The sequence below is a fragment of the Amblyomma mixtum genome, chromosome 9, assembly GCF_055824585.1.
Source record: "Amblyomma mixtum isolate Tamu chromosome 9, ASM5582458v1, whole genome shotgun sequence".
Lineage (NCBI taxonomy): Eukaryota > Metazoa > Arthropoda > Arachnida > Ixodida > Ixodidae > Amblyomma > Amblyomma mixtum.
Genome location: NC_143020.1, coordinates 82,235,546 through 82,260,427, shown reverse-complemented (window position 1 = coordinate 82,260,427; position 24,882 = coordinate 82,235,546). Strand labels below are relative to the sequence as shown.

At 43.5% G+C, this 24,882-nt stretch overlaps 1 protein-coding gene across 1 annotated transcript in view; it reads right to left on the bottom strand.

Moving 5' to 3' along the window:
• Positions 1-24,882, bottom strand: part of Hn (phenylalanine hydroxylase) — an 85,060-nt gene that overhangs the window by 771 nt on the left and 59,407 nt on the right. Inside the window, exons 9-12 of the mRNA XM_089560616.1 lie at positions 24,208-24,334; positions 5,813-5,908; positions 4,726-4,859; positions 3,402-3,517 (exon numbers count right to left, since the gene is read on the bottom strand). Coding sequence (XP_089416742.1) covers positions 3,402-3,517; positions 4,726-4,859; positions 5,813-5,908; positions 24,208-24,334 — 473 coding nt within the window. The remainder of the gene's footprint in view (positions 1-3,401; positions 3,518-4,725; positions 4,860-5,812; positions 5,909-24,207; positions 24,335-24,882) is intronic.

Here is a 24,882-nt window from a genome sequence, read left to right as displayed (position 1 = left end):
GCTATGACCTCGTAACTAGCTATGACTTGCTAATTAGGAGGCTGCTTGACTAATATTTTGTAGTTAGCTTTTTGACAATTGCTGTTTGTGTCCTTTTTATAGAAGGGTGTGTAGACCCCCGTAGTGATAGCCTGATAAGTTTCACTCCCGGCCCTGTGGGCCGAAGAATTGTGGCTACATCACGGCAAGACAAACAATGCGCTTTCGAGAATCTTGCAGGCGAAGCAACCTCTCCAGGGCATGTAACTCATCGAAATAGCCAAACTGTGTTGGCTCACAGCGCCGAAGGTAACTGCACTTTCGAAACTTTAAACCTGATCTGCATACGGTTTGGCTGCATGCCTCTCAGTGAGTAAGGAGAGCAACAGTTATAGTTGAAAAGTTCACTACACAGCATTACTTAACCAGCCTAGAAGTTAGCACGTCTAATCTGCATTCTGGTACACTACGCCGCCTAAATTGGTATGCAGAAAAAAATTAGCTGCGGTTAAACTAATGCTTAGCCTGGTTAGAGTGCAAAAGCTACGGAAAGCTATGGCGTATCGAGCAAATATATTCGGCTTGGCATCTGTAACATTGAGTGCGTTCTGGACATATAGACCGCGCACCCACACTGCTATCCTGGCAGGTGGCAGTTAGTGTTTGATCGCGAGGGTTTGCTCACCCAATAAACGCTGCGGCCTATTGCAGCAGTGGCATGTGTCTGCCATAAAGTTATCAGCGCTAACGCATGCTGCCCACATCTATTTCTCATCACCCCACGGAACTATAAGCGCGATTCAGGCGTCCACTGACCCATGGAGCCAGTTATGCGCGATTCCTTCCCTTAAATTCATCGGTGTATAAAACGTTGTCAACGACAACGCCTATGAACACAATGAACACCGACGGCCTAGGACTTCAGTGCCGCGTTGCCAACGTTGACAACAGTGACAACGTTGTCAATGCTAACGCATGCAGTGCACATCTGTCACTACCACTACGTAGCTTAAAGCACAACTGAGGTGTCCCCTGTTCTAAGAGGGCATGATGCGCCTTTCTCTTGCTTTCGAAGCTCAAAGTCATTTGAAGGTGAAAACTAGGCACCCGGCGATCGAAGCACGATGTCCCGTAGTGAAGCTTTCGCTTCAAAAGCACTCTTTGAACTGAAAAGCGCTTTTTTTTTTAAATGTAGAACATCTTAGGCAAAACATACGGCATAAACACCTTCCTTTTCAAATTCTGCACGTCGCATATCATTTTCCAAATTCATGAGCGCAGGCAAGGACGCAAAGTATGCAGATGAAAGATTGCAACCATAGGGCGTTGCACTCTCATTTGAAAGCGTACGGTCGATCGTATACGCTGATGTCAAAGCGTTAAAGCACGCATGTACGGCCCGTTTTAGAAAGGATCTGTGCATATTTCATCGGGCAGCTACAGCCATGAGCCATTTCGAGGAGGAAAGTGTCTTTTGGCAGGAGAAAGGTCGACGTTTCGCACTTGCCTGAGTGCGGCCAGCAACAAGCTGTCAACTATAATGAATGCAGCGATTCGGGTTGAATGTTGCGGCAGTTCCCTTAGAGATCCTGCTTTCGAACGTCTTGTCTTTTCAAAATTCGCGTTTAAAAAAAACGTGCCCTTTTGGACTGTTTTGTTTTAAGTTTTGCAGATCGTAGAAAAGCGCAGGACTGCAGTCGTATTGGTGACTTAAGATACGGTTGACTGTTCGCCAAGAAGGTTTTCAGTCCTTGCGTGACGTTTTGCCTGACCAGTTTTGTGATTTTTTGCAGGGTTTGCAGGAGCTCTTACGTGTTATGAACACGCAAACCTTTTGAAAGATTATTTGGCCATGTAAAATGTACGGTACCTGCAGTCTCAAAGCGAAGTGATTCGTTCGTTTTCACTGTTAAAGTGTCCCTTTTACTGTTATGGGCTCTGTTATTAATCTCTGATGCTAGATATTCAAAGTTTGTATCATCAGCCAGCCAGTTAGTTTTGATGAGCAGGACTGGTTTGTACGCACGCAATCTGTTTGCAGTGATTTCGGCATGAAAAAGGAGCTTGCTGTTTTGGTAAATTATGCGTCAAGGCAATGACAAACAACGAAACTCAAATCGCATTTCGAATATTTTTCAAGCTCTATTCGAACATTTGCTGAGGATGTTGTGGACTCTGTTTTGGCGTCCTGAGAACACTTTTGACTGCTGCTGAGCTAAGGACATTCAGGTTGCAAACGTATCAATGCAAAACTTTGTAACGTCTCAGTATATTGCTTGGCGTACTGTGTAAAACAAAGCACAAAAAAATTCGTTTAAGCTGCAGCCTATACAAACAACTCCCACGAACCAGCGTTTCTTGCCGTGTGTACAGTCATAAAAGTTATGAGCGTGAACACAGGAGCGCGTGGCACATAGCCTCAAACCCTACTTGTGGCGATACGCGGCGGCTGCTTTCAGCAACGCAGTGGAACGGGTCTCGCCGCCTTGCCTGCTTTCGGCAAGCGGAAGAACACACCTCCCTTTCCACTTTGTTTATGAAAGCGGCCGCCGCGTATCGCCACGAGTAGGGTTCGAGGCTATCAGGCACGCGCTCCCGTGTTCACACTCATAAATTTCATGACTGTACCTCGATTACTGTGCTTGGTACTTTGTTGCATTATATTTCAAGAAATATAATGTGCTTAAAACCAAGACACGCAAACGTCGCCTTTTATGCGCTGTGCGAATCTCATTTCTACCATTTTAGAAGATTTGTGCACTGTAAAGCCGCCTAGATGGTGCTCGTGTTATTTTCCTTACTTTTATCGCACTCTTTTTAAATATCAACCGTAAAAGATATTGGCTCATATAAGTTGCAGTAAACTACTAAACTACTTCTAAACAGATTCTTAGAGTTTTCCGGAGATCATTTTCAGTTAAGCGTAAGCAGAATACTGTGAAAACCAGCACCACCGAGTGAGAATGGTTCACGTGACTGAAATGAAGACCGAGTATTCTCAGTGGGAACTTTGCACAATTTGAGAACATTGTAGATGCTGAAGATGAGACCCTTAAGACAACTGATATATAAGTGAAAAATAAACTCGAACCGTTATTGATTAGAATTGCAGCACACTTTCGGTTCTTCACCACTTCGGCTGCGGTGACTAGGTATCAGAAAACAGCAAACCTTAGAGGGTGCAACACAGGGAGTGTGCGATGAGTGACGGTGCACACTTCATGATTTTTCTTCCCACCACCCTTACTAATAATTGTCGCTATCCCTCAACTAGTAAGATGCGATGCAGAAGATGATCAGTAGGAACGCCTAACTCTAGTATTTGATAACTTTACTTTAGGTGCGGTAAAAATTAGGGGAGCAGTTTCATCATTCCCTATTACATTGTTTAAGTTTTGGAGGATTCCGATTATAGTACTTACACTGGATGTCCTGGGCGAGGTTCTGAACCTGAATGTTGGTGTCGACGATCTCGACGCTCTGTGTGTAAGGGTTGTAGCGCACAGTAAATGGCCTGGGAATAGACAAGGCGTATTCCCTGAAAAGCAAACACAGGCAATGTCAGCTAGCGTCCCGTTAGGAAGAGACATGAGAAGACGCATTCCAAGTATAGTGGCTAAGTTCACTGTTCAGTGGGTGTTCTGCATGTGCATTCGAACATGGTTCCCAGAAAGTCAACTGTATACATGAGAACTCAGTGCGTCGTGTCATCAAGGAGATTTTTGAACGCGAAGCCTTCCTTGTTTACATGCACCTAGATGCCAAAATATAGATTCACATCACTACCTTTTACTAGCTTTTGTGAGGAGAATAGGCCCATTAATAATACGGTAGCTTAGTTTGCATGTTTTAATGCCAGTATAAAAGAAACATTGTAAGGACACTTAAGAACGTTTTCTTCGGACCTAGGCTGAATTAGTAGCAAAGTAGCAAATACTTCTTTGTCTTAGGAAGAAGCGGAAAGACATCCCAATAACGCCCAGTCCAAAGCCAACACCGACTGCGTAACTACCGACAAATGCCATCTCGATAGCGCCAACTAGCTGGTGCACAGGAACCTTATAGCTCACTTCAAACATGAATCACGCGACAGATAACTGCGCCCTCTCGAGACCTTAGGCCCCCCAAAATAAGATATTCACATTAGCTGAGAGGTGAATATTAAGTTGCCTTTTGCGACGGATTGCGCAGATACGTGACAGAAAAAAGGGAGAAAGACTACAACTCTTCAGGTGCCCTAGACATGTCCAACATGCTTAGACAAAAATTTAGAATATTGCAATAGTGTATGTTATTCTTATGGAAATATGAATGCAATGCTGCATTCTTTTGTTGTGCAGCAAAATTTTCTTTTTAGAGCATTTACATCACTCGCATTTTTAAGGCTGCCTTAGGAAACAAATGGCGAACGCTTTTAACAGCAGCAAAAAGGTTAAGATCAAAATATTGGAGCTGCTGACGGGAGATCTGCGGATAAGTTGTTATTGTGCAGTCTTACAATACATGAAAAAATTGCGTTCATTAACAGCTTCCCTTTAATAAATGCTTTTGTCCATAATTGTTGTTTGTAACATTCCGAGTCAAGCATCTCCGCGCTACGTTTCTTAGCTCCATCCAGCACGAAGTGCTCATCGCACGGGCATCGATGTGCTCATCGCAAGCTCATCGCAAGAAGTCCTCATCGCAAAAAAAAAAAAGAAAAATAGGGGAGTTTTAATTGAAGTGAGAACGAATGCTTCACGCTACCTGACTTTCTTCTGGGCGTTCTGGAAGCTTTCGGCCACGTAGTAGACGGGCTGGTACTGAGTGATGGGATACTTCTGCTCTCCGGTCACGGCCGGCTCGAACGGCTTCATCTCCGGCTTCCCGCTGAGACAGTACTGCATTAGAAAAATGTGGAGAGGAAATTGGTCGGGAAGCGAAGAGCGCTGGTGGAGAATTGCAATTGTGCTGCTATTCTGGAATGAAGTTTCGGTGAGGACCTGTAGGAAAAGCAGGTTCAATGCAACTGAAGGCGAAATCACGTATTCAAAAGAGAGAATCATTCTGCTGTCTGGACAAACAAAAATGAATATATGTCTGGAGAAAACCTTAGTAGCGTATAGGGAAAAGCGATGCTGACAAAATGTAGGAGAACACCGCATTTTTTTTTCTCATTGTAATTCGTGAATGGCAACATGAGGCCATAGAAGACAGAGCCCCAAAAATTGAAACACCAAAAACGATAACGACTTTTCCTTCTCTATGCAACAATGTGTTCCAGCGCATGCTCGCGATAATTGAGCTTATTGAGGTTTACGCCCGCACTGTGTGTGACAATAATTTTTGATTCAGCACAGTAGTGCTTACGTTGACAAATGTCCAGGGGCAAAGCATCTGATACAGGGTACACTGCATAGCCATATATTTTGTATGGTGCATGTATGCCAGAGTATACACGGAGACAGGTAGCGATGTTTTTCAGGTAAGAGAATAAGAGAAATTCAAGAAAGACAATAATAGAAAAAAGTAGCACACAAAGAACAAGATAGACTGTATCGAATATAGGGGCTTTTGCAGGCATTCCGTAGGAATCCATTCCTGCAGGATTGGTCCCCGGCATTTTGCAAGCATATTGGCGTGCCATATTTGCATTTAAATCATGGTGCATATTTGCATTTAAATCATCTTACGAATTCAAATTCAAATTGGATTTATTTCCGTTCAGAACAACAAGGTTTGTCAAATTCGAGATAAAAAGTGAGAAAAAGAAGAGGCTGCACCGAATCACGTCCAAAGCAGCATTCGGCTCGAACTGTTACAGGATAAATACAGGGTGCAAGGGAATCCTCACCTCAAGCTCTCCGAACGATGACAACAGCCCAGCGCCGTAGGCCTTGAGCTGGCCATCCTGTTTGCAGATTCCGAACTCCACGGTGAACCAGTAGCACTGCAAGGGGAAAAGGAGGGCTCAAAAACTCAAAACGACGCATTGAAATGACAAAAGGATGGCATTTGGGCCAGTTGGTATTGACCCATAGTGTTGTTGCAGCACAAGGCGGACACGCAGAAGTAGATTGGACAATACGAAGAGCTGTTCGTCCTCTCCCTTCACTTCGTCACTTCGTCACTTTGAATTTTTTTATTTATTTCGTACTGCAGATCATGCTACAGATCCAATCAGAACAAATACATATTATATATTACAGATACACCGCGGCAACAAGCAAAATAAAAAGAAAAAACTAAAAATAAAAAGGGCATGCAGGATGACTATGAGCTGACATTTATCGTGTCAGAGAATTCCACTCGCTGAAGGTACGCGGAAAAAAGAAAAATTTAAAAGTGTCAGTTCTAGAAAAGTACGGGGTAAGTGAACCGGGATGATGGCGACGTGTGATGCGTGTAGCTAAAAACACTAAATAGGGTGCAGGATGAAGCGCCAATTTGTTATATATGAGCAATTCATTATAAACATTACAGAAATATCGCCCTATAGAAGAGGGAACGCATAACTGAAAAATTCGGGCAAGAAAATACATGTTTCTTGTAAGTGGCGTTAGTGCGAGAACTAGTGCAATTTCAGTGAGGAAACAAGGCTTGGAGCGCATTGTACGACGACAGTGTTTTAAATACCTGCCCCCTCCCCTCCACCCCAAAAAGCTATTTCACTTGCATGAATGCCTTTAAGTCCTAATTCTTAAGGCTGCAAAACGCTGCTTTTTGGCTGACTGATTTCAGTCCAACTTATAAAAGAATCATTACAAGTGCACCGAGAATAAATATACCGATTGAAGGCTACGTACGCTGTGGCTTTCCCATCGCCTATACTTTTCAAGCCGATTTTTTTTCTCCTATTGGAAGTCAGATTTCTCGTTTTAGAGCTACATTTCCGCTTATCCACACTGCAGCATATATTATTCTGAAGTCGGTATAGCGTATAGCGGTGTCAAGCTCACATTACTTTTGTAAATTGTAGTACAGCAAATTACGATTGCGAAGAGGCGTTAAATTCCAAAGTAATAGACCCAGATTTGACTGCTTATTTTTTTTTTGAGACCAATGTTTGTGCCCAAGAACTAGTTTCCTCGAAAAGTGCTTGGTTTTCTTAAATTTTTTGCTTTCGTTCTTTATTTCGCCGTGATGTTTTGCCGTCAACCTGAGTTGCGTGACTTAGGTCTGTGTGGGCACAACATAAAACACTAGCAGGTATATTCTGGAAAAGTTTCTCTTCCCTCAGCTATCATAGACGGATTATGATTCAAGCTTCCGGGACATAAAGTACAGGTTGAAATGCAACGAACAAAATGAACTTCTCTTTTAAGAAGCACGCCAAACTAGAGTCCCTTCGTGAGTAAACGGTGCATTTCTCTTGGGTAGGAAATAGGAGAATGCACTCCTTTCCGCAATATTCTCCCTCCTCCCCCGCCCCTTTTCTTCTCCTGATAAATCCTCGTATCTGGAGCAAAACAATCTTTTCTGAAAGCTTTTGTGCGGACTCAGAATGCCAGTCAGGAAACAAAAAAAAAACGACTAGCATTTCATATAGTTCCGGCAGCACTATCAAGAGGGCGAGCACAAAAGAAAATAAATTGCTTGAGATCCCCCCGAGAAACTCCGCCACCAGTTCCACCATTCCGGTTTAGTTTCCAGTCTATCCTTTTCAGATTCGCCTGAAATGACTTTCGGTTGGTTTGTTATTCAGGACATTGTTGCTAGCAGCAAAGGTAGCCGCTCACAAAAGCCCTCTGGCAGAGGCGGGAAAAAGCAGTCGCAGCGAATTCCTCTGCGCGCGTCAAAGCCCTTTTGTTTGAAACAGGTAATGGGTTCGAGGTCTGTTATCTTTAAAGTCAGTTAAGAAACGCAACGACTGCATAAAGTTCGTTGGGCCTCAAGCAAAGCGTGCGTAGTTTTAAAAGAGATGCAAACTAAACAAAACTGAATTAAAAAGTGCATCAGGAAAAGCATTTAAACTATATATTTTTTTCAATAGCGTTCTCCGGATGAAGAAAATGTCTCAGGCGGAAGAAAATCACATTCAGCTTGAAAGAATGTACGGTTTGTTTGAAGTACTCCCTGATTAAGAAAGGAAAACTAAGCTGCTCAAAGATTAGTTCCGGCGGCCAGAGACAGGAAGCGACCGGCAGAACCAGTTATGCGTCATTAAAGCAAATAAATTATTCAAGAAATACAAATCGCCACCTCAAAGCGAAGGAAGATGACTTGAAGTTATGAGAATATGGCTACCCGCTTAATCATGCAAAAAAATAAGCATGTACACAGTCATCGACGTTAATTTAAATAGGCAGCTGTTATGCCTTTTTTAAAGCGTTGGTTTGTGATTTTAAAGGTCGTGCCTTAATTGCGTGGGACCTTCTTGGAATAAAATCGCTCATTTGTTGAGGGACGGTGCCTGTAGCTGGTTTGTCATGGACGACTGCAAGAAAGGTGAGCTGTTGTGCGCTTTTTAGCGGGTGCCACACTTTTAGAAACGCAAATTCTGAATGCGATTTCGGCTTTCAGGACTGCGGCTTGTTGTTATTCTTGAAGCGGCAAAAATTGCTGCGCAGATAAAGCATGAAAACTGCAAGCTTTGTCTTTCTGCAGCGGTTTTTATGGGAGAGGGCGGCGGGAGGGGGCGCATAGTTTTCCGAACTTTAACGCCAGATCAATTGCTCTGGCACTTGCTTGGAAATTTTCCTAGTCGGCACAAACTGTTTCCTCCGAGTAAAAAAAAAAATGCTATACTGATGCAAGAAAATAAAAGTTTAAAGCTGCACGCATTTTATGCTTTACCAGACAGAAAACAAAAATGAAAGGGTACAGTCGGGGACAAAAGCACGTGTTCCTCTAACGAAGCCAATAGCTCTGCTCTTAGTCGGCGGCTGGAGACCACACTTGTGGAGGTAAAAGTTAAATTTTTGTTGTTTCATCTCCACAAGTGCAGTCTCCAGCCCCTGTCTGATGGAAGAGCTATTAGCTTTGTTTGAGGAACATGTGGTCCGGAGACTTTTGTCTCCGACTGTACATGTAGTCTTCTTTCAGTCTCGTACTTTACGTGGTCTCAGCACTGATAGACTAAGTTGCAGGATAATAATTGTTTTTCTTTTTTTTGTTATTTCAGCAGCCATAAGCTGTCTTTGAGCTTGTAACGACGGGCTCGAAAGAATCAGGCTTTTACTGTTGTTTTGTGATCAAGATGTCACAAGCAGAGTGTAAATGAAAAAAAAAAGGAACCTGAACGTACGAAGGAAACCTAAGTGACTGAATACCTGGCCGAGAGAGCAAACAAGATGAAAGCAAGTCGGTTCAACAAGGCTTCTATTAGGAAGCTCCTTTAGTGTCGGCCATGCCAACGTAGATTTTATTGGTCTGGATAAAAGCTGAATCTGAGTGCAATTCTGAAGTCGTAGCTCAGCTCAGCGGACGCATATTTGAAAATTACCATTTTGGAGCATACATTTTGAAATCAGTAAGCCTGTGATGCCATTTCTTGTGCTGTAGTGACGATCGTCTTGGGATAGACCCCCGCCTTAAGAAGTGAAGGTTTAATATACAGTGTCTGTTCTGAAAGTAGTAGGAATGGTTTTTTCCTGGGCGAACGGGTGGACGAAAGGTGGTCAGCGCGTGCAGGATCGTTGAATAAGGATATCGGGAATGCTGGGGAAAATCGGCAATCGGCTCTCGGCCGTTGATGAGAGGAAGTCGCTTGTACTGTGAACCCCTGACGAAACGTCTCGTCACGCAGAATCATCGAGCGTTTACTGGATCAGCGGTACGCGATAAAATTTTGAGTAAATCTTGGTAAAACGGGCAAAGAGACTCACAACATGATTAAGAAGGCCTACGGTGACGCTTCCATGGGTAGATCAGGTGTTTTTTGAGTGGCACAAGCTGTTCCGAGAAGGTAAGGAAAGAGTGGAGGAAGACGACAGCTCCAGACGCCCTTCGACCAGCGAGACCAACGAAAATGTGTAGCGAGTGAAACATTTACTTAACAGTGATCGTAGAATGAGTATCAGTATGATTGCTGATGACTTGAGCATTCTTCAAACCCAACTTTTTGAGATCGTGACAGAAAACTTATCCATGAGGAAAGCGTGCGCGAAGTTGGTGCCGGGAGTGTTGTCAGAGGAGGAAAAGGCGAACCGGTAGGATCTTCTGCATCATGTGAATGAGGACCCCGATTTTTTGCCCAGCACAAGGCGGCAACAGCCCGTACAGTCTCGACATAGCCCCGCCAGACTTTTTTCTATTCCCGAGAATAAAATCGAGGCTCAAGGGGAAACATCACGGATCGGTAGAGGTGGTTCAACAGGCCGTGACGAGGGAGCTAAACAACATTCCGGTCCAGGCGTTCCTGGAGGCGTACAAAAACTGTAAAACTCATTCGCAGCAGCGTGTGGGTGCGGAAGGGTGCTACCTTGAAAAATTGTAATTGTTTGTACTATTCTCTTGAATAGATTTTGTTAAAAAAAATGGGTCCTTCTACTTTCAGAACAGACCATGTACACTACCGCATTTACTCTGTTACTTCTATTGAGGACCTAGCGAAGCGTCTCTGCGCTGAGATGGGCTCTTCTTCACAAAGCCGCCATCTCTTTGGGGTCAGTTGGCTGTCATGCTTCTCCCGTTCATGAATGAATGAATGAATGAATGAATGAATGAAAACACTGGTTATCAAATTAGCTAGGCCTTCGAATATTTCGTCACTTGCTAGGATTGCAACAATTGCACCACTTTAGGTTGGCACTTATAAAATACGTTTTCATTACTGTTGAAAGCTGCTCCGCTGCCAGCACAGCCTTTTAAAGCGAGGCGGGCGAGCATTACGAACATACGAACATAGGGTAATTCTTTTCCTCTTAGGAATGCGCTATGGTTGGTTAATGGTTTATGGGATTTAACGTCCCAAAGCGACTGAGGCTATGAGGGACGCCGTAATGGAGGGCTCAGGAAATTTAGGCCACCTGGGGTTCTTTAACGTGCATTTACATCGCACAGTACACGGGCCTGTAGAATTTTGCCTCCAGCGAAATTCCGCCGCCAAGGCCGGGATCGAACCCGCGTCTTTCGGGTCAGCAGCCGAGTGCCATAACCACTGTGGCACCGCGGCGGCTGGCATGCGCTATGTAAATCTTGCAATATGCTCGCTCTGCTGCGTGAGAACGTTACGAAAAGGCGCTGTCGACAAAACCTGTCCATACAAAAAACGAGCGCTCGCAGCCTCCCCAACTTGCTTGCTGCTATATGCTCCACGGGGGAAATCAACTCGCATTGCAGCTGCGATGAAGAACTGCTCAGGGTACAGCTGTCGGCTTATTCAAGTGTAAAGCACAGTTGCCCCTCAGAAACTGCAATGCCCCGAAGTAGACCGGCGCCGGGGATGAATAATGTCATTAGAGATTCAGTCACGCGGCTGCGTGAAAGGAACACAATGCTCAAGTTTGAAAGGACTGACTTCAGTAACACTGACACTTCAGTAAAACGCGTTGCTGGGCTAATTAGTATTGCATACTTTAAAAGTTCAGACAATGAAAGCTGCTTGAGTCAGCCTAGAACGCAGTTGAGGATTCCTCTACATAGCCGGTGTTAGCTTTCTTTGTTTTAGGCCGCCGCGGTGGCTCAGTGGCTATGGAGCTCGGCTGCTGGCCCGAAAGACGCGGGTTCGATCCCGGCCGCGGCGGCTGAATTTCTTTGGAGGAGAAATTCGAGGCCCGTGTACTGTGCGATGTCAGTGCACGTTAAAGAACCCCAGGTGGTCGAAATTTCCGGAGCCCTCCACTACGGCGTCTCTCATAGCCTTAGTCGCTTTGGGACGTTAAACCCCATAAACCAAACTAAACCAAACCTTTCTTTGTTTTTGTATGGAGTGCCGGAGCGTATTTATGAAGCGCGAAGTGGCGTAAGACGTCCACCACGCCAGCTTTAGGAACGCAGTTATTACGTGTTCAGCGAATTCCGTGAGGCTTGCAACTTTCAAGGGGCGAGAACTCTGAGAGAGCTAGGGGACCAGCCACCCATGTGTTTATACCAACAATACAAGCTGCATGGTGCTTAATTAGATTCAGCGAACGGGCGGATGCCCAGTAGAGCAAGAACCTCGAAATGAAGCCGTGTTTATTCATTAAATGCTAAATGTTCCTTTCGCTTTCGCAGTGGAACTTGTCAGCCAATGTATTAATGACTTCAAGCACTCATGGATGAAAAAAGGACTTCTCGTTCCTTAGGAAAGCAGTGGATTGAGAAAAAAAGCTCATTAATGCAGTGAATACTCCTGGGCCACTGTCTGCGGCAAAATAGTGGCTTTTGTCGCCATAACGCTGAAATCATTTTTTTTAGGGGGCGAATTTCAATAATGCGTCCCGCAGTGATCGTAAAAGCACGAACATTGCAAGAAGATAGCAAAAAGTAGATACTTCTCGAAGAATTAAGAAGCCGACGCGAAAAGTACATTCCTTAAACGTTCCCCATGGAGGTCACTGAAAAATCCCTGCGATTTTTTACGAGTTCATTTTTTCTAGGCAAAGAGTGGTAGAAATAATACAAAGGCATAGAGAGAGAGATCGAAAAAAAGCGTTGACTATCACGAGGAAAATTTCACTGTCAAATCGTCACCCAAAAAAAATCTGTGCTGAGCTGCCAGATGTGGGCGGACTTTAGGGACTTTCTTTTTTATTGGCCCTCCCTAATATTCTTTTTCTTGATGCGGTTGTGCAGTCTGTTTTCTGTGATCAATCGTGTGCATACTCCTTTGGATGTTTATATAGTTCTCAGAAAGGAACACTGTAGATGTTACGCAAGAATCATTCGTAATTATAAACTGTAAAACAAATAGATAAACAAACAGCTCAGACGCTCACTCTTACGCAAGAAATCGTTCAAAGTAGGAAAATCAACTGGTCAAAACAGCACCTTCTGAGACCACCGAACGTGCAGGGATGTGCGAGTAGATAATTTATTATCGAGGTGCTTACATTATAAATGACTGTACGTATAGCTGGCTGCCAATGGAGTTCATCAACCTTTCTATGTAAGCATCCACTGAAGCCTGTAAGCAGGCCTACATTGAAGCGAACTATCACTTGTGTGCAGATCACGAAATCTCTAAGCTTGGTACTTCGTCAAGAGCACGTGATTAGCAGAAAAACACGCCTCTTGTAAAAGAAAAAACTACAGAATGTTTACAACATTCGAATCGGAGCAAAAGCACGGATTTATGCTACATAGAAGACGATGGAGAGCTGGCAGTGCCGCGGGACGTAACAGATGGAAGTTGATGAAGACGACGCTCTCCAATGCACAGCGCGAGAATGTGGTGCAGTTTAACACGAAGCTGTTGGCTGTGGCGATAGCCTAGTTTTAACTGGCAAGGTCTCAGTGTGCAGCTTAAGGAAAAATGCTTTTGTACATGACGAGAGGGGCATTTTACGTACTGTCCTGTGTACGCAATGTCTTGAGTACGTAATTTCTCGATAAACCAAAATACACAGAGCGATATAGTGGCGGAGGAAAAAGCATACAGATTACGTCCTTGTACAACCGTTTCCTCGACATCGAAAAAAGGAACTCAGGGGGAAAACGAACAAGGCGGAAACGAACAGAAAAAGACACCTCATGCATAACTCCCCACAAAAAAGGACGATCAGAAGCATTCGAAGAGACAGTGATGCTCGGTAAAGAATGAACTAAATTTACTTGCAGGAATGCCCGCATTATTGGCTGTACAGTGCCCCGGAAAAACATGAAACGTGAAACCACCTGTCGAGCATACAGGCGTACTAAACCGAGGCCACTAGCACTTACAGGTTGGAAAAGGTGATCACGCCTCGTTGATCCAAAAGACAAAACCCACCGAGGATTTGTGAAAACTCTGTGGAAACGCTGGATATAAAGTCTTGTGCAATGAATAATTTTCAGTACATAAATTTTAGGGGTGAGAACCAGATTGCATGCGGTCGGTCTGCCAAAAATCCAGTGACCATGGGGCACAAAAGTCTCAGCATAGCGCTGAAGATTTGGCAGGTGGTCTTTCCACTAATCTACACTGTGCTTATAGTCCCTCAAAGGAACTCCCAGTTACCATTTAAAACATGGCTAGAGAAAAATGGTATTTTTCGTGTCTACTGTGAACTGTCGCCTTTGTAATGCTCCTGAAACGATTGAGCATTGTTTCACTCATTGTAAAGATGCAACATTCTTCTGTGACATCATGCAACAGACATTGAAAAAAGGCTTAATTTGACGCCGAATTCTCTACGATTTCTCACTGTACTACCACTTGTTGGTGAGCCCATAGATATGTTATTTTTAATTGGATTACACAGCGTGTGAAAAACACGCTTGATGGACCGACATTGTGAATCTGTTATTTCTGTCAAAGACCATTTCTGTAGAATGAATGCACACTTAAAAGAATTGTATGCCCAGGCAGAGTATGAACGGGAATGGTACTCACTCTTGGTGCTGTGTTGTTCATGGCCTTTTTATCTAGTTCTCTGTTGCTTAGATGTGTCGTGTTATGATGTATTCGCTATGTGCTCCGAACTGACTCTTTTCTTGTGCTAGTGTGTTGATGTGCCACTGTTTGTAGATACCACAGGTAGATAAACATCGCATCATTATAATAAACACCTTGTTGAAGAAAAAAAGGCGGCGACATCCTAGTGGTCTCGCTGAGTGGCCCTTAAACGAGATCTGTTCGAGCAGCCGCGGGTTCGACTCCCAGTTATAGGTATCGATTCAATTTCTTTTTCTCTTCTTCATGGTTTGACCTCTAACTCAACTAAAGGTCAAATATATACGGCCCGCGATTGAAGCCCGATGTCCCGTAGTGCAGCTTCCGCATGAAAAATGTTATTTCTTTCTTAGTAATGGCCTGACAGGATTACTGCGGCTAACCAAATACGCAAACTAAAAGAACCATGAAACGATATTGACTGTAGTTAAGAAAAGCGTGCAAGCAATCAGCATTCCATCACTCGTAATCGCAGCGCAAAATTTTTTTAAGCCAGTTTAATTACCAAAAATAAATGGCTATTAAAAATGATGCTGTTTTTCGCCACAGTAAATACTTCTTGGCGACGTGCAAGAAACAATAAAGAAAACAGGTCCGCGCTCAAGCAATCTCCATCTCGCCCTCGCCACCTAGGGACACCCAATCAGAATGCTCGCTCAGATTACCACTGACGCCACCGGGGTAGTGGCGTATAAGGACGCGCAATCAGATATCGCCATAATCAATTGCGAGGTGCTGCGAACAGGAATTTCTAAAAATATACGGAAATTATAGAGTAAACGGAGTGTTCTTAATTTGAGTCGAATAGTCTAAACGACACCTTCTACATAGCAGTTGCAAACAAAATCATTTCAGGGTTCCTTTAACGCCTCCAAGCCATGAAAGGAAAAGGCATGCAATATCAGCATCAGCAAGCGATGTACCGTAAACCTTTCAAGTACACATGGAAGCACGCCTCAGTACGGAAATTATCAAAAGTCCGCAATTTTTTGGGGCAGAAATACATTGTAGATCTGAGGATGTGAAGGACAAAAGCGAAAGTATGTATTTCTTGCGTAAGTGAAATATCCCTTTCTTGTACTGGGACAACAAAGATTACGAAGCAATCTCCTTCCTTAACTGCAGAAAGAACCCTACGTTTCACTTCAGAACGCACTCAAATCCATGGGCAGAAGGCCCGGAGAAACGAATTAAAAAAAAAAAACAAGATATGAGAAGATAACAAGGCTTCACGTCACTTTACCTGTACATACCGCTCATGGGATACCTAAAAGGAATGACATTGGGCGTAACAAGCGTACAACGGGTCTTCAGCAGAACTCCATTTCAACATCATGCGGGTTTGTGTGCTGATGGTGCCAGAATTAAATCAAAAGATAATCGAACAAACGAATCACTCACGCCTCAAGAAGCATAATTGCTTGGAGTGAGAGTTGAAAATGTCTTAGCAGTTGTGGCATTTCGGTAAGTTTTTAGGGAAGTTTGCAGTGGCATCCAATAGCGTAACAAGTGCTTGAGATTAACAGGTAGGGGACCAAGAGAATGCATTCGGAATTTTCAACTAAAGCAGCCGGTTCTTCTTTAGTCTGCGTCGTCGGAGCGCCCAACGCCTCCTCTCCCCTATTTCATTTTTATTTTTGTACTACGGTCCCGATACCTTTCTGTGCAGTATTCAGCTTGTTCAGTTGGTTCGCATGTGTTAATACTACCGCGCGCTTTTTGCATCTGGCAGCGAGCAGGTATTCACAGTAGATGGAAATTAAAACTTCATTTTGCTTTTTGCAGGCCTAAAATAAATGCGAACTTTTCTGCCCCAAACCACTTCCAGGCAATATTCTGAGCGCTTCAATCGCGACTGCGGTTTTAGGAGCGAGTAATGGTAAGCGCAGAACAGCCGTTTTCGCCTAAATTGGTTTTCCCTTTCTCGCTCCGAATATCGAAGACTGTATGATGCGGAGTAATGCGTATTTGAAGACGCGAAATTCCGTCAATTCGCAGTTTTATCCCGAGGAGAAGCGAGTACATGCGGGTGCTTTCACGGATGAGTCTTAAGAGACAAGACGAGTTCCTCGATGTAAATCCACTTTTACGGATCGGCGAATGCTTTCAACATATGATTGCAATTTAGACTGCTTTCATCCCGTGCCTTACGGAAAGAATCGCGTTCCGCTTCAGATGCACTTAGAAGGTTTCTCGAGAGATTTATGAAAATGGCGTGATCTCGCATGTTCGTGTTTTTTAACACAGCGTAAGTAACCGAAGCCCAATGTTTCTTGGGAATGTGTTCACAGTGCGCACTTTCGCTAACGAAACGAAATTCGATGCGGGATTTCGTAGTTTCGTAGTTTCTTTTTTTGTCCTAAGCCTTGTCACACAGACAGCTCAGTGGCCCCTCTTGTCTTTTAGGATTATCTATCCGTCTACACGCATTTCCTCTTCTCAGCTCTTGCCATAAGCTCATGGCACCCGGATCATATCGAGGCGCTCAGAGTGTTTTTTTTTTAAATTGTCGTTTTTATTTTCAATGCATGCCTATACTGAAAAAATAAAAAGAAATCTCGATGTCTTCCTACATTAAACCACGCAAACTGGGCCGGGAAGGAGCAGGAACGTAGAGTTTAAGGCGTGATTTTCGTAGGCTCCGTTGTAGCGTGTTCTTTGCCACTTGTGTCAATTCCCCAACGGCTTCCTTTCCAGGGCTCTTGGAACACGTAACGCGTCTCTACGCCGCTGGGATGTACTGGCATTTTCTCCGAACGAGCAAGTGTTGACAACTAACGCAGGATATGCGTTGCCAAGTGAGTAATGATGATTTTTTCAACTGTGGTTCAGCCCTTTGTTCTGAAATACGAAGGAAATACGTTTCCTTCTACGTTTTTTTTTGTTAGCCGGACGTATCTAGGTGTCCCTAAAAAGGTTCTACCCTTTGTGGAACTAACGCACTTTCTGAATATGTCCATAAAACCAGCTTAGCGACTAGCGTTTGTATCCTAGAAGTAATACTTTGCTCTGAGCTATGTTTCTTTAGTTGTCAGGCAGAGAAAAAGCTGGGAGTAAACAACTGGTGAACTTCTTTTTTGCCGTAGTGCTTCCTTTTTTTAGAGAAATATGCAGCAAGAGCTTCATACTTGGCTGTATGATTAATCTGATTAATCAGTTCTTGTGACGTGCCCAAAGTTCTATTCAAAAGTAGATATGTCACAGCTTCTACGATTGATTAAGGGCGTAATCTCTAAAGAAGCGGCTATTCCTCAAAAGTTTGAAAGATTATCATTAAGTTAATGAATTTTGCTTCAGCCGCCGCGGTGGCTCAGTGGTTATGGTGCTCGGCTGCTGACCCAAAAGACGCAGGTTCGATCCCGGCTGCGGTGGCTGGAATTTCTTTGGAGGATAAATTCTAGAGGCCCGTGTACTGTACGATGTCAGTGCACGTTAAAGAACCCCAGGTGGTCGAAATTTACGGAGCCCTTCACTACGGCGTCTCTCATAGCCTTAGTCGCTTTGGGACGTTAAACCCCATAAACCAAACCAATTTTGCTTCATTTGAGAATGAGGGCATGGAGTATAGCAGAACGTGGAGTGAATAGAGCCAATAAACTTCAGATTTGTTAGAGTGATATACACCACACAAAGAAAGTGATATACAGCCCTAGTGTGCAGAGGTTGACCCGGGCTGATAAGATGAAGAAACATGCTGCGGTAGTAAGATCGAGGCTAGTGCAGGAGGGAGTGCCAAAGGGATCGTTGAGAGGTTCACTTGCGCTTAAGTAGACTCAGATGGCTAGCTAGCCATAACGATAAGGACTATCTCGTGCAAAAAACAGTTAGAGATTTGAGAATATCTCAGCAAGCGATGACGCTGAGTTTAACTCCACCGACCCCACGAGCGCTAGATTGCCTCTGGGCACTATGAGTGAAATTTGAGTAGGCGAGATAGAGAACCTTATCACTAACTTTTCTGCCTTGGTGCTGAAGCGTCGTAGGCCCGGTGACATGAATCAGGAATTGTCTTGTTTTATTTTCTCCTTTTACAACGACCAACTTAGCTTCCAGTAGGGCGGATGGCGTTGCAGCTATCATTACGCCTAAACTGCCTACAAACAACTTGAAAAGACAAACTAAAATCAGTGTTCCTGGACATAAGTTTTAATTGTGCAACAACTGCTCAATGATGAAACAAAGTTGTAACAATATAAAAGGTAATGATTCATTTTTCTGATGCCTCGGATGATCTTTGCTCTAAAATTAGCCCATTGTTCGCATCGTGTAGTTCAGACTTTCATTCGAAACTGATTTGGAATGTTCCACAAAACGTTAACAGCAAAAAAAAAGCTACTGGCGAGAGGTCATCTGCGGATTTATTTAGTTTTCTACTGAAATCGTACAATGTGTGAAAAAAATGCGCTCATCAACGACTAGCCTTTGCGAACTACGTTCTTCAGAATTACTGGGTATGCGGAAATGACAATTGCAGGAAATAGAACTGGCTAATTTGTGTTTGCGGGAAACGACAAAATGCTGCGTCGTCCGATAGCTTTCACCCCCACCTCAAAATAACCTGGTCTCGTAGTTCATGCTGTAATGTGAAGAATGCTTCCGCTCTCCTTGCTCAATCCTCGAAAACACTAGAGGTTCATTTTTTCTAAGATCACAAAGTATAAATGCTTATCAGTCTATCACTTTTTCGTCGTAAAGGGACAGGTAGCGGTAGTCAGTCAAAAAGAGAGACAACAAAAGAAGTCAAAGCACTGGTTGAACCATGAATGCAATGGTAGGTTTCTGAGCTTACGGACCAGTCTTCCTCGAAAGGAGTCACCTTTTTTCTGCTCTCAAAAATTTCAGTTTCTTAGAAGTCCACAACGCATATGTATTTTTAGTTCTGTGTTACTTTTTGAGCAATATTTTTGCCTGATTACAAGTACCGTCTCCTGAGTGGGTAGTTTCATGTCTATAGCTTATTGTTCTAGAAAATTCCAACCACGCAGCAAGCTTCGCTACAACTGCTGTCGCATTAGCAACAACGTTCGTCTTCCTCATGGTTCATATGTGTGCGTAGATATACATAAGTTTCCGTTGATTCCGTTAACCAAAGTTTTAGATTGTGCCACACTTGTGAAAAAAATATTCTGCAGTAAGCCTAACTACCATTATTTCTACCCCGGTAAATTAACTGACACACAGAAGAGGCAAAAGTGCTTTCAGCAACTTTCTTTGCATTGGTTGTCTCAGCCACACAAGCCAGGCTTGAAACATCCTAAAGAAACGCGTACCTAAAGAATATAGTAGGACATAGTGAGTTTCATAGGTAACAGTTTTAAGCACTGATGACGGCATGACCTCTTTGTGAGGCGGAAGTGCTGTTAAGTGGTAGCCCCCTCCCCCCCCCCCCCCCTCTCACACGCACGCATATATAGAGCTGGAATCGTCCAATGCAATTTCGGTCACGACGATGCGACTGCGTTTGATGGAAAAGAGCCAGATTTTGGTATATGGTGTGGGCCTGGTCTGGTACGTGCAAAAGGAGACCGAAATATGTACTTTCTGATATGAAACACCACGACACAAGCAGAGATATCTGCTTTTTCGTGTTTAAACGCATTTTTCGAACCAAAAATTTATGACAGATCCAGTCCTGCTTTACCAACACGCAACAGGCAAGAAATTGCTGCGCACCCTTCTTTTTCTGCGCTCCGAGCGAAAATCTAGAAGCGCTGGCAACCTTAAGGTTTTCAGCGGCAGAAATCACAATTTAGTGCCAGCTTGTAGTGCCAAGAAAACGAAAACAAAAAGCTCGCAGCTTTCCAAAGGAGGAAAAAGCAATGAATGGGCATAGTATGAGTCTGACGGTGTTCCAAGCCCATGTAGTTCCACCAGCCTAACGCTCACCGTAATTTTCGCTGCCTGAACAAGCACAGAGCATTTGGACGCTCAAATTCGACGCTGTGAATTTTACGTCGTGCACTCTAAACATGGAAATGTCTTCCGCCTGCTCAACTGACGTTTATAGGAGTGCGACACTTTCTTCCGTCCTGTCTGCACCGCTGGCTCTTCTTGTACTGTTTGTACTGAAATGGAAAACTGCTCGACAGTTTGTTTAACATCGTTCTCCCGCTTCTGCGACTGTCGTGAGAAGAGGTGCAGACGTGCTGCAGGCTTCTGGGCGAACGGCGACACCTGCCTTGCGGGAATCGTCAAAAGCGCGAGAAAATGCAGTTTCGGTCCGAATGATGCATTTGCATAAGGCGGAAGAAAGCCGGCGCTTGGTATGTAAATTTTGGGCACGGCGCGTGCTGGAACGATTCGGAAAATGTGCGCCTGAAGCCCTGTCACGAGAACTTCTTTCGTCCATAACGCGGGAAACTTTGAATAAAACTGGAAACACAAGGAAGGCGTGCAGTGAAAGAATCAGGACAGGCACGCTTGGAGAAGTAGAAGATTTTGCAGGGATGTTTGGTTCATTTTGACATGAGGGTCCGAACATGTCCAACATTCTTGGAGAAAAAATTTGTATATTGGAAAAATTGTAAGTAACTTATCGAAATATTGAAAGCAATGGTCTATTCTTCTGACGTGCAGCAATATCATTTTTAAAAGTTTTTCCGTCGCTCGCATCGAGCTTTTAAGAATGAAACAGATAACAAATGGGGAATTCTTTTACCGATAGCAAAGACGTTAATAGCAAAGCAAATGCAAGCATGCTGATGGGAGATCTGCGGACATATTTGGTCTTATAGTGAAATCTTACAAAACATGAAACATTTACCGTCATAAACTTTTTCCTGTTCAAAAATAATTTTGTTCAGGATGGTTGAGTGTGTGAAGGTGTCCGGAGTCTAAACGAAGATTTACAAGAGAGAGGGCTTAACTGACAGCTGGTTTTAAATGAGTGAAACGTACAGAGTATGTAGCAAAGCAGCGGGAGAGGTAATCAGATGAACTCAACCTTGACATATTCATCCTGTAGGCATTTATTATACCATTCATTTTGCCAGGTTCTGTGTTTTTTACCCTTTTTGCCTTTTTATAGATTTATTTTATCGTTCTTGCGGTTATTTTCATCGTATATCTTTAACTGGTATATAGTCATCATGTGCACAATTTGTTTTCTATCAACCCTTTTATAATTTCATCGTCTTGTAGCCTTGTCACCTTTCATGATTTTTGACGCTTTTGTGGTCCTTTACAGCATGTGACGTTCTCTGCATCTGATTACCACTTTCGCTGGTTTCCTATATTATGTGTGCACTTCGCTCAGTAAAAATAAGCTGTCAGTTAAGCGCTATTTCTTGTCTGATATTTGGTTAGCCTTATGACGCCATAATTCGCGCTGCTCTACTGGCGTCATATATGAGAAAGCTAGAAAATGAAAAACACCAAAGTCAAGGTGTTAAGCGCTGGATACAAGAAAAAAAAGCGGAGCACTCAGGTTCCTTTCCGCTAGTAGAGACAAAGAGCACTTGGAGTATAACCATATTCTCTGTTACGCTGAAAATCATTTGTACACGTTATAAACTCCGTCAAGTAAGAGTTCACGAAACAGGATGGACAGCGATTAGGAGCACTCAGCGAAACAATGAAAACAGCCACCTTTCCTGGCTTTACTTTTAGGTATCGATATTTATTGTGACTTCTCCGGTTTTGACAAAGGTCTGTGTGCACAACTTTTGTCGTAAGTCTGTATTTTTTGTTGCATTTCAAAGAGTTGTAACTGTGTTAACTTGTTCCCCTTTCTATTTATGCAATGTCCAATTTGCATTAATCGTGTTGATAATAGTGAAGTCCTGATGATGATGATTACGACAATGATAAATTTTGAGAAACTTCATGATGATGCCAATAATGATAAATTTTGAGCAATTGATTTTTTTAATACTTAAACAACGCAAAGATACCTCACCCGAAATTATAGATGTTCACTAGCTTAAGGTGCTGTCTGCTGAAGGTGCAATTTTAATGAAAGACGACGTTCCTATAGCAGCATTCCTACGGTCTAAAAAAATCAATGTTTGAGTTCATGCCAATTTGGGATGGCGCTTAATTTCCTGTCATCCGCAATTTCCGGAACATTCCCCATCTTTAGAAAATTCTTCCGTTTGCTCCTATGCCTGATAACCAAGGAGTATGCTTACTAGCCCGTCCTGTATTATTTGACGGCAAAAGATAAGAGCAGCGTTTGATATGCCGACGGTTCAGTAAATGGCACGCTTAGTTTTCAATAGAAAGTTAGCTGCTTACGCAGCCTCCCTCTTCGCCATTCACCACAGAATTGGGAAAAGCAATTTTTATGTGATTCCCTTATGTGAACTCTTAGCGCGTCAGTTTAACTCTTAGCTTAGCACTAGAACCGAGCTACGTTGATAGAGCCTGCTTTCCTAGTAGTAATTCAGTAGCAGCATGGAGTAAAGGATTACATAGTGGTAGATGTTACAGATTGACAAGAACAAAAATTACCTGGGGAGGTAATTATTATTGTATGCTGGAAATTCTTTAGCATGACGTCTTCTCCTTGCTTTTAATTGTTTCTTTTATCCTTTCTATATTCTCTTTATATATAAATACCTTCACTAAATATGCATGAAGCTGACGCAACGTAAGGTCTCGAACCTAATTTAGCGCCTTGCTGTTAAGCTTTCGTGCTTGCTATCTGCCGAGAATCTCTCGTCAGCCTACGAATCAGCCGGCCATTCCCCTGATCCCCAACCCCACCCGGGAGAACTGGGAGGTGACCCTGCTTGGCTGCCACGACTTACAGGCTCAACAAGCCTTAGTCGGGCGCGTCCGGGCGGCGGCCACCTCCACTGTGGTCACAAACTAGGGATCTCCACGTAGTGTTTGTAAGGATTGGTTCCTTACGAGCTGATCAAAACATACCTCCTGTCCCTTCTAAATAAATGTTTTCACCACCACCACCACCCTAAACGCATTTTGTTCTAGGCCGTATAGAAATTCTAGGTGAATTGTACTTAAGCTCAGTGCGCTCTGGCTACCACCACATGTCGCAATTACTTAGCATATTTACCTCATTACTTCATGGTGCTGCTGTCATCGGAATACGCCACTTCGTATAGAAATTGTAGGTGAATTGTACTTAAGCTCAGTACGCTCTGGCTACCACCACATGTCACAATTACTTAGCATATTTACGTCATTACTTCATGGTGCTGCTGTCATCAGAATACGCCACTTCGTATAGAAATTGTAGGTGAATTGTACTTAAGCTCAATACGCTCTGGCTACCACGACTTGTCGCAATTACTTAGCATATTTACCTCATTACTTCATGGTGCTGCTGTCATCGGAATACGCCACTTCGTATAGAAATTGTAGGTGAATGTACTTAAGCTCAATACGCTCTGGCTACCACCACATGTCGCAATTACTTAGCATATTCACCTCATTACTTCATGGTGCTGCTGTCATCGGAATACGCCACTTCGTATAGAAATTGTAGGTGAATTGTACTTAAGCTCAATACGCTCTGGCTACCACCACATTTCGGAATTACTTAGCATTGCTACCTCAATACTTCATGGTGCTGCTGTCCCCCGAATACGCTACTTGGTAAAGAGGGAATAAAAAAAATGAAACCTTAAATGGACTAGATAACACTTCGGGTAGATTGATAACTCGTCAATGAAGTTCACTCGGTGGCTCTATTCAGTGTGCGCAGCGAATTCTGCTAGCGAGCGCATATCTATTTTGCTCTTCCATGCACAGTGAGAGACACTTACTGTGGCAAGCTTCTCGATGTAGTCATCGGGGGCACCCAGAGACGCCAGGCCGATTTCTTGGGAGAACCTGGCGAAACTTGGGTCGGCGAACAGCGGTGCATGTCCGAGAAGTTCGTGACAGATGTCACTGCGCAGTAAAAGGAAGAAAGCAGAACGGGGTGAAGCAATATAGTTTCGTTAATATAAATGGCCAGCGAAGTTCAGCGCCGTTCGCATACACCGTAGTGTATGGTAAAAAAACAGAAAGAGAGAAAGCAAGAAAGTTCAGTTAAGCGAATATGGGTTTGCAACAGATTAGGCAAGGGTTTGGTTGAGTTAAATGAAACGGCGGGAAATAAATGATGCGTTTCTGCTTAATGTCTTGATACGTAGCTCTGGGAGTGTAATGAAGAGCTATTCGTCTTTTACAAATTGGCGGCAACAACATATGCTGTTTCCTAATATAGGCCGCCCTGTCGAAAAGAACCAGATCGCCGGATCGAATTTTGTGATTAATGTGGCATGAATTGCGCAGTGTGGCATGTGCAAACCTGGTGTTGTTCAAACCACCAGAAAAATCAGCATTCCTTTGATGATCTTTTTACTAGTGAACAGACGAGATTAATTGCTCAAATGTCGTGTGAGCTAAGTAAAAAACTTAGTATCGCAGCACGAGGGGTGAATACTCCGGCTTTT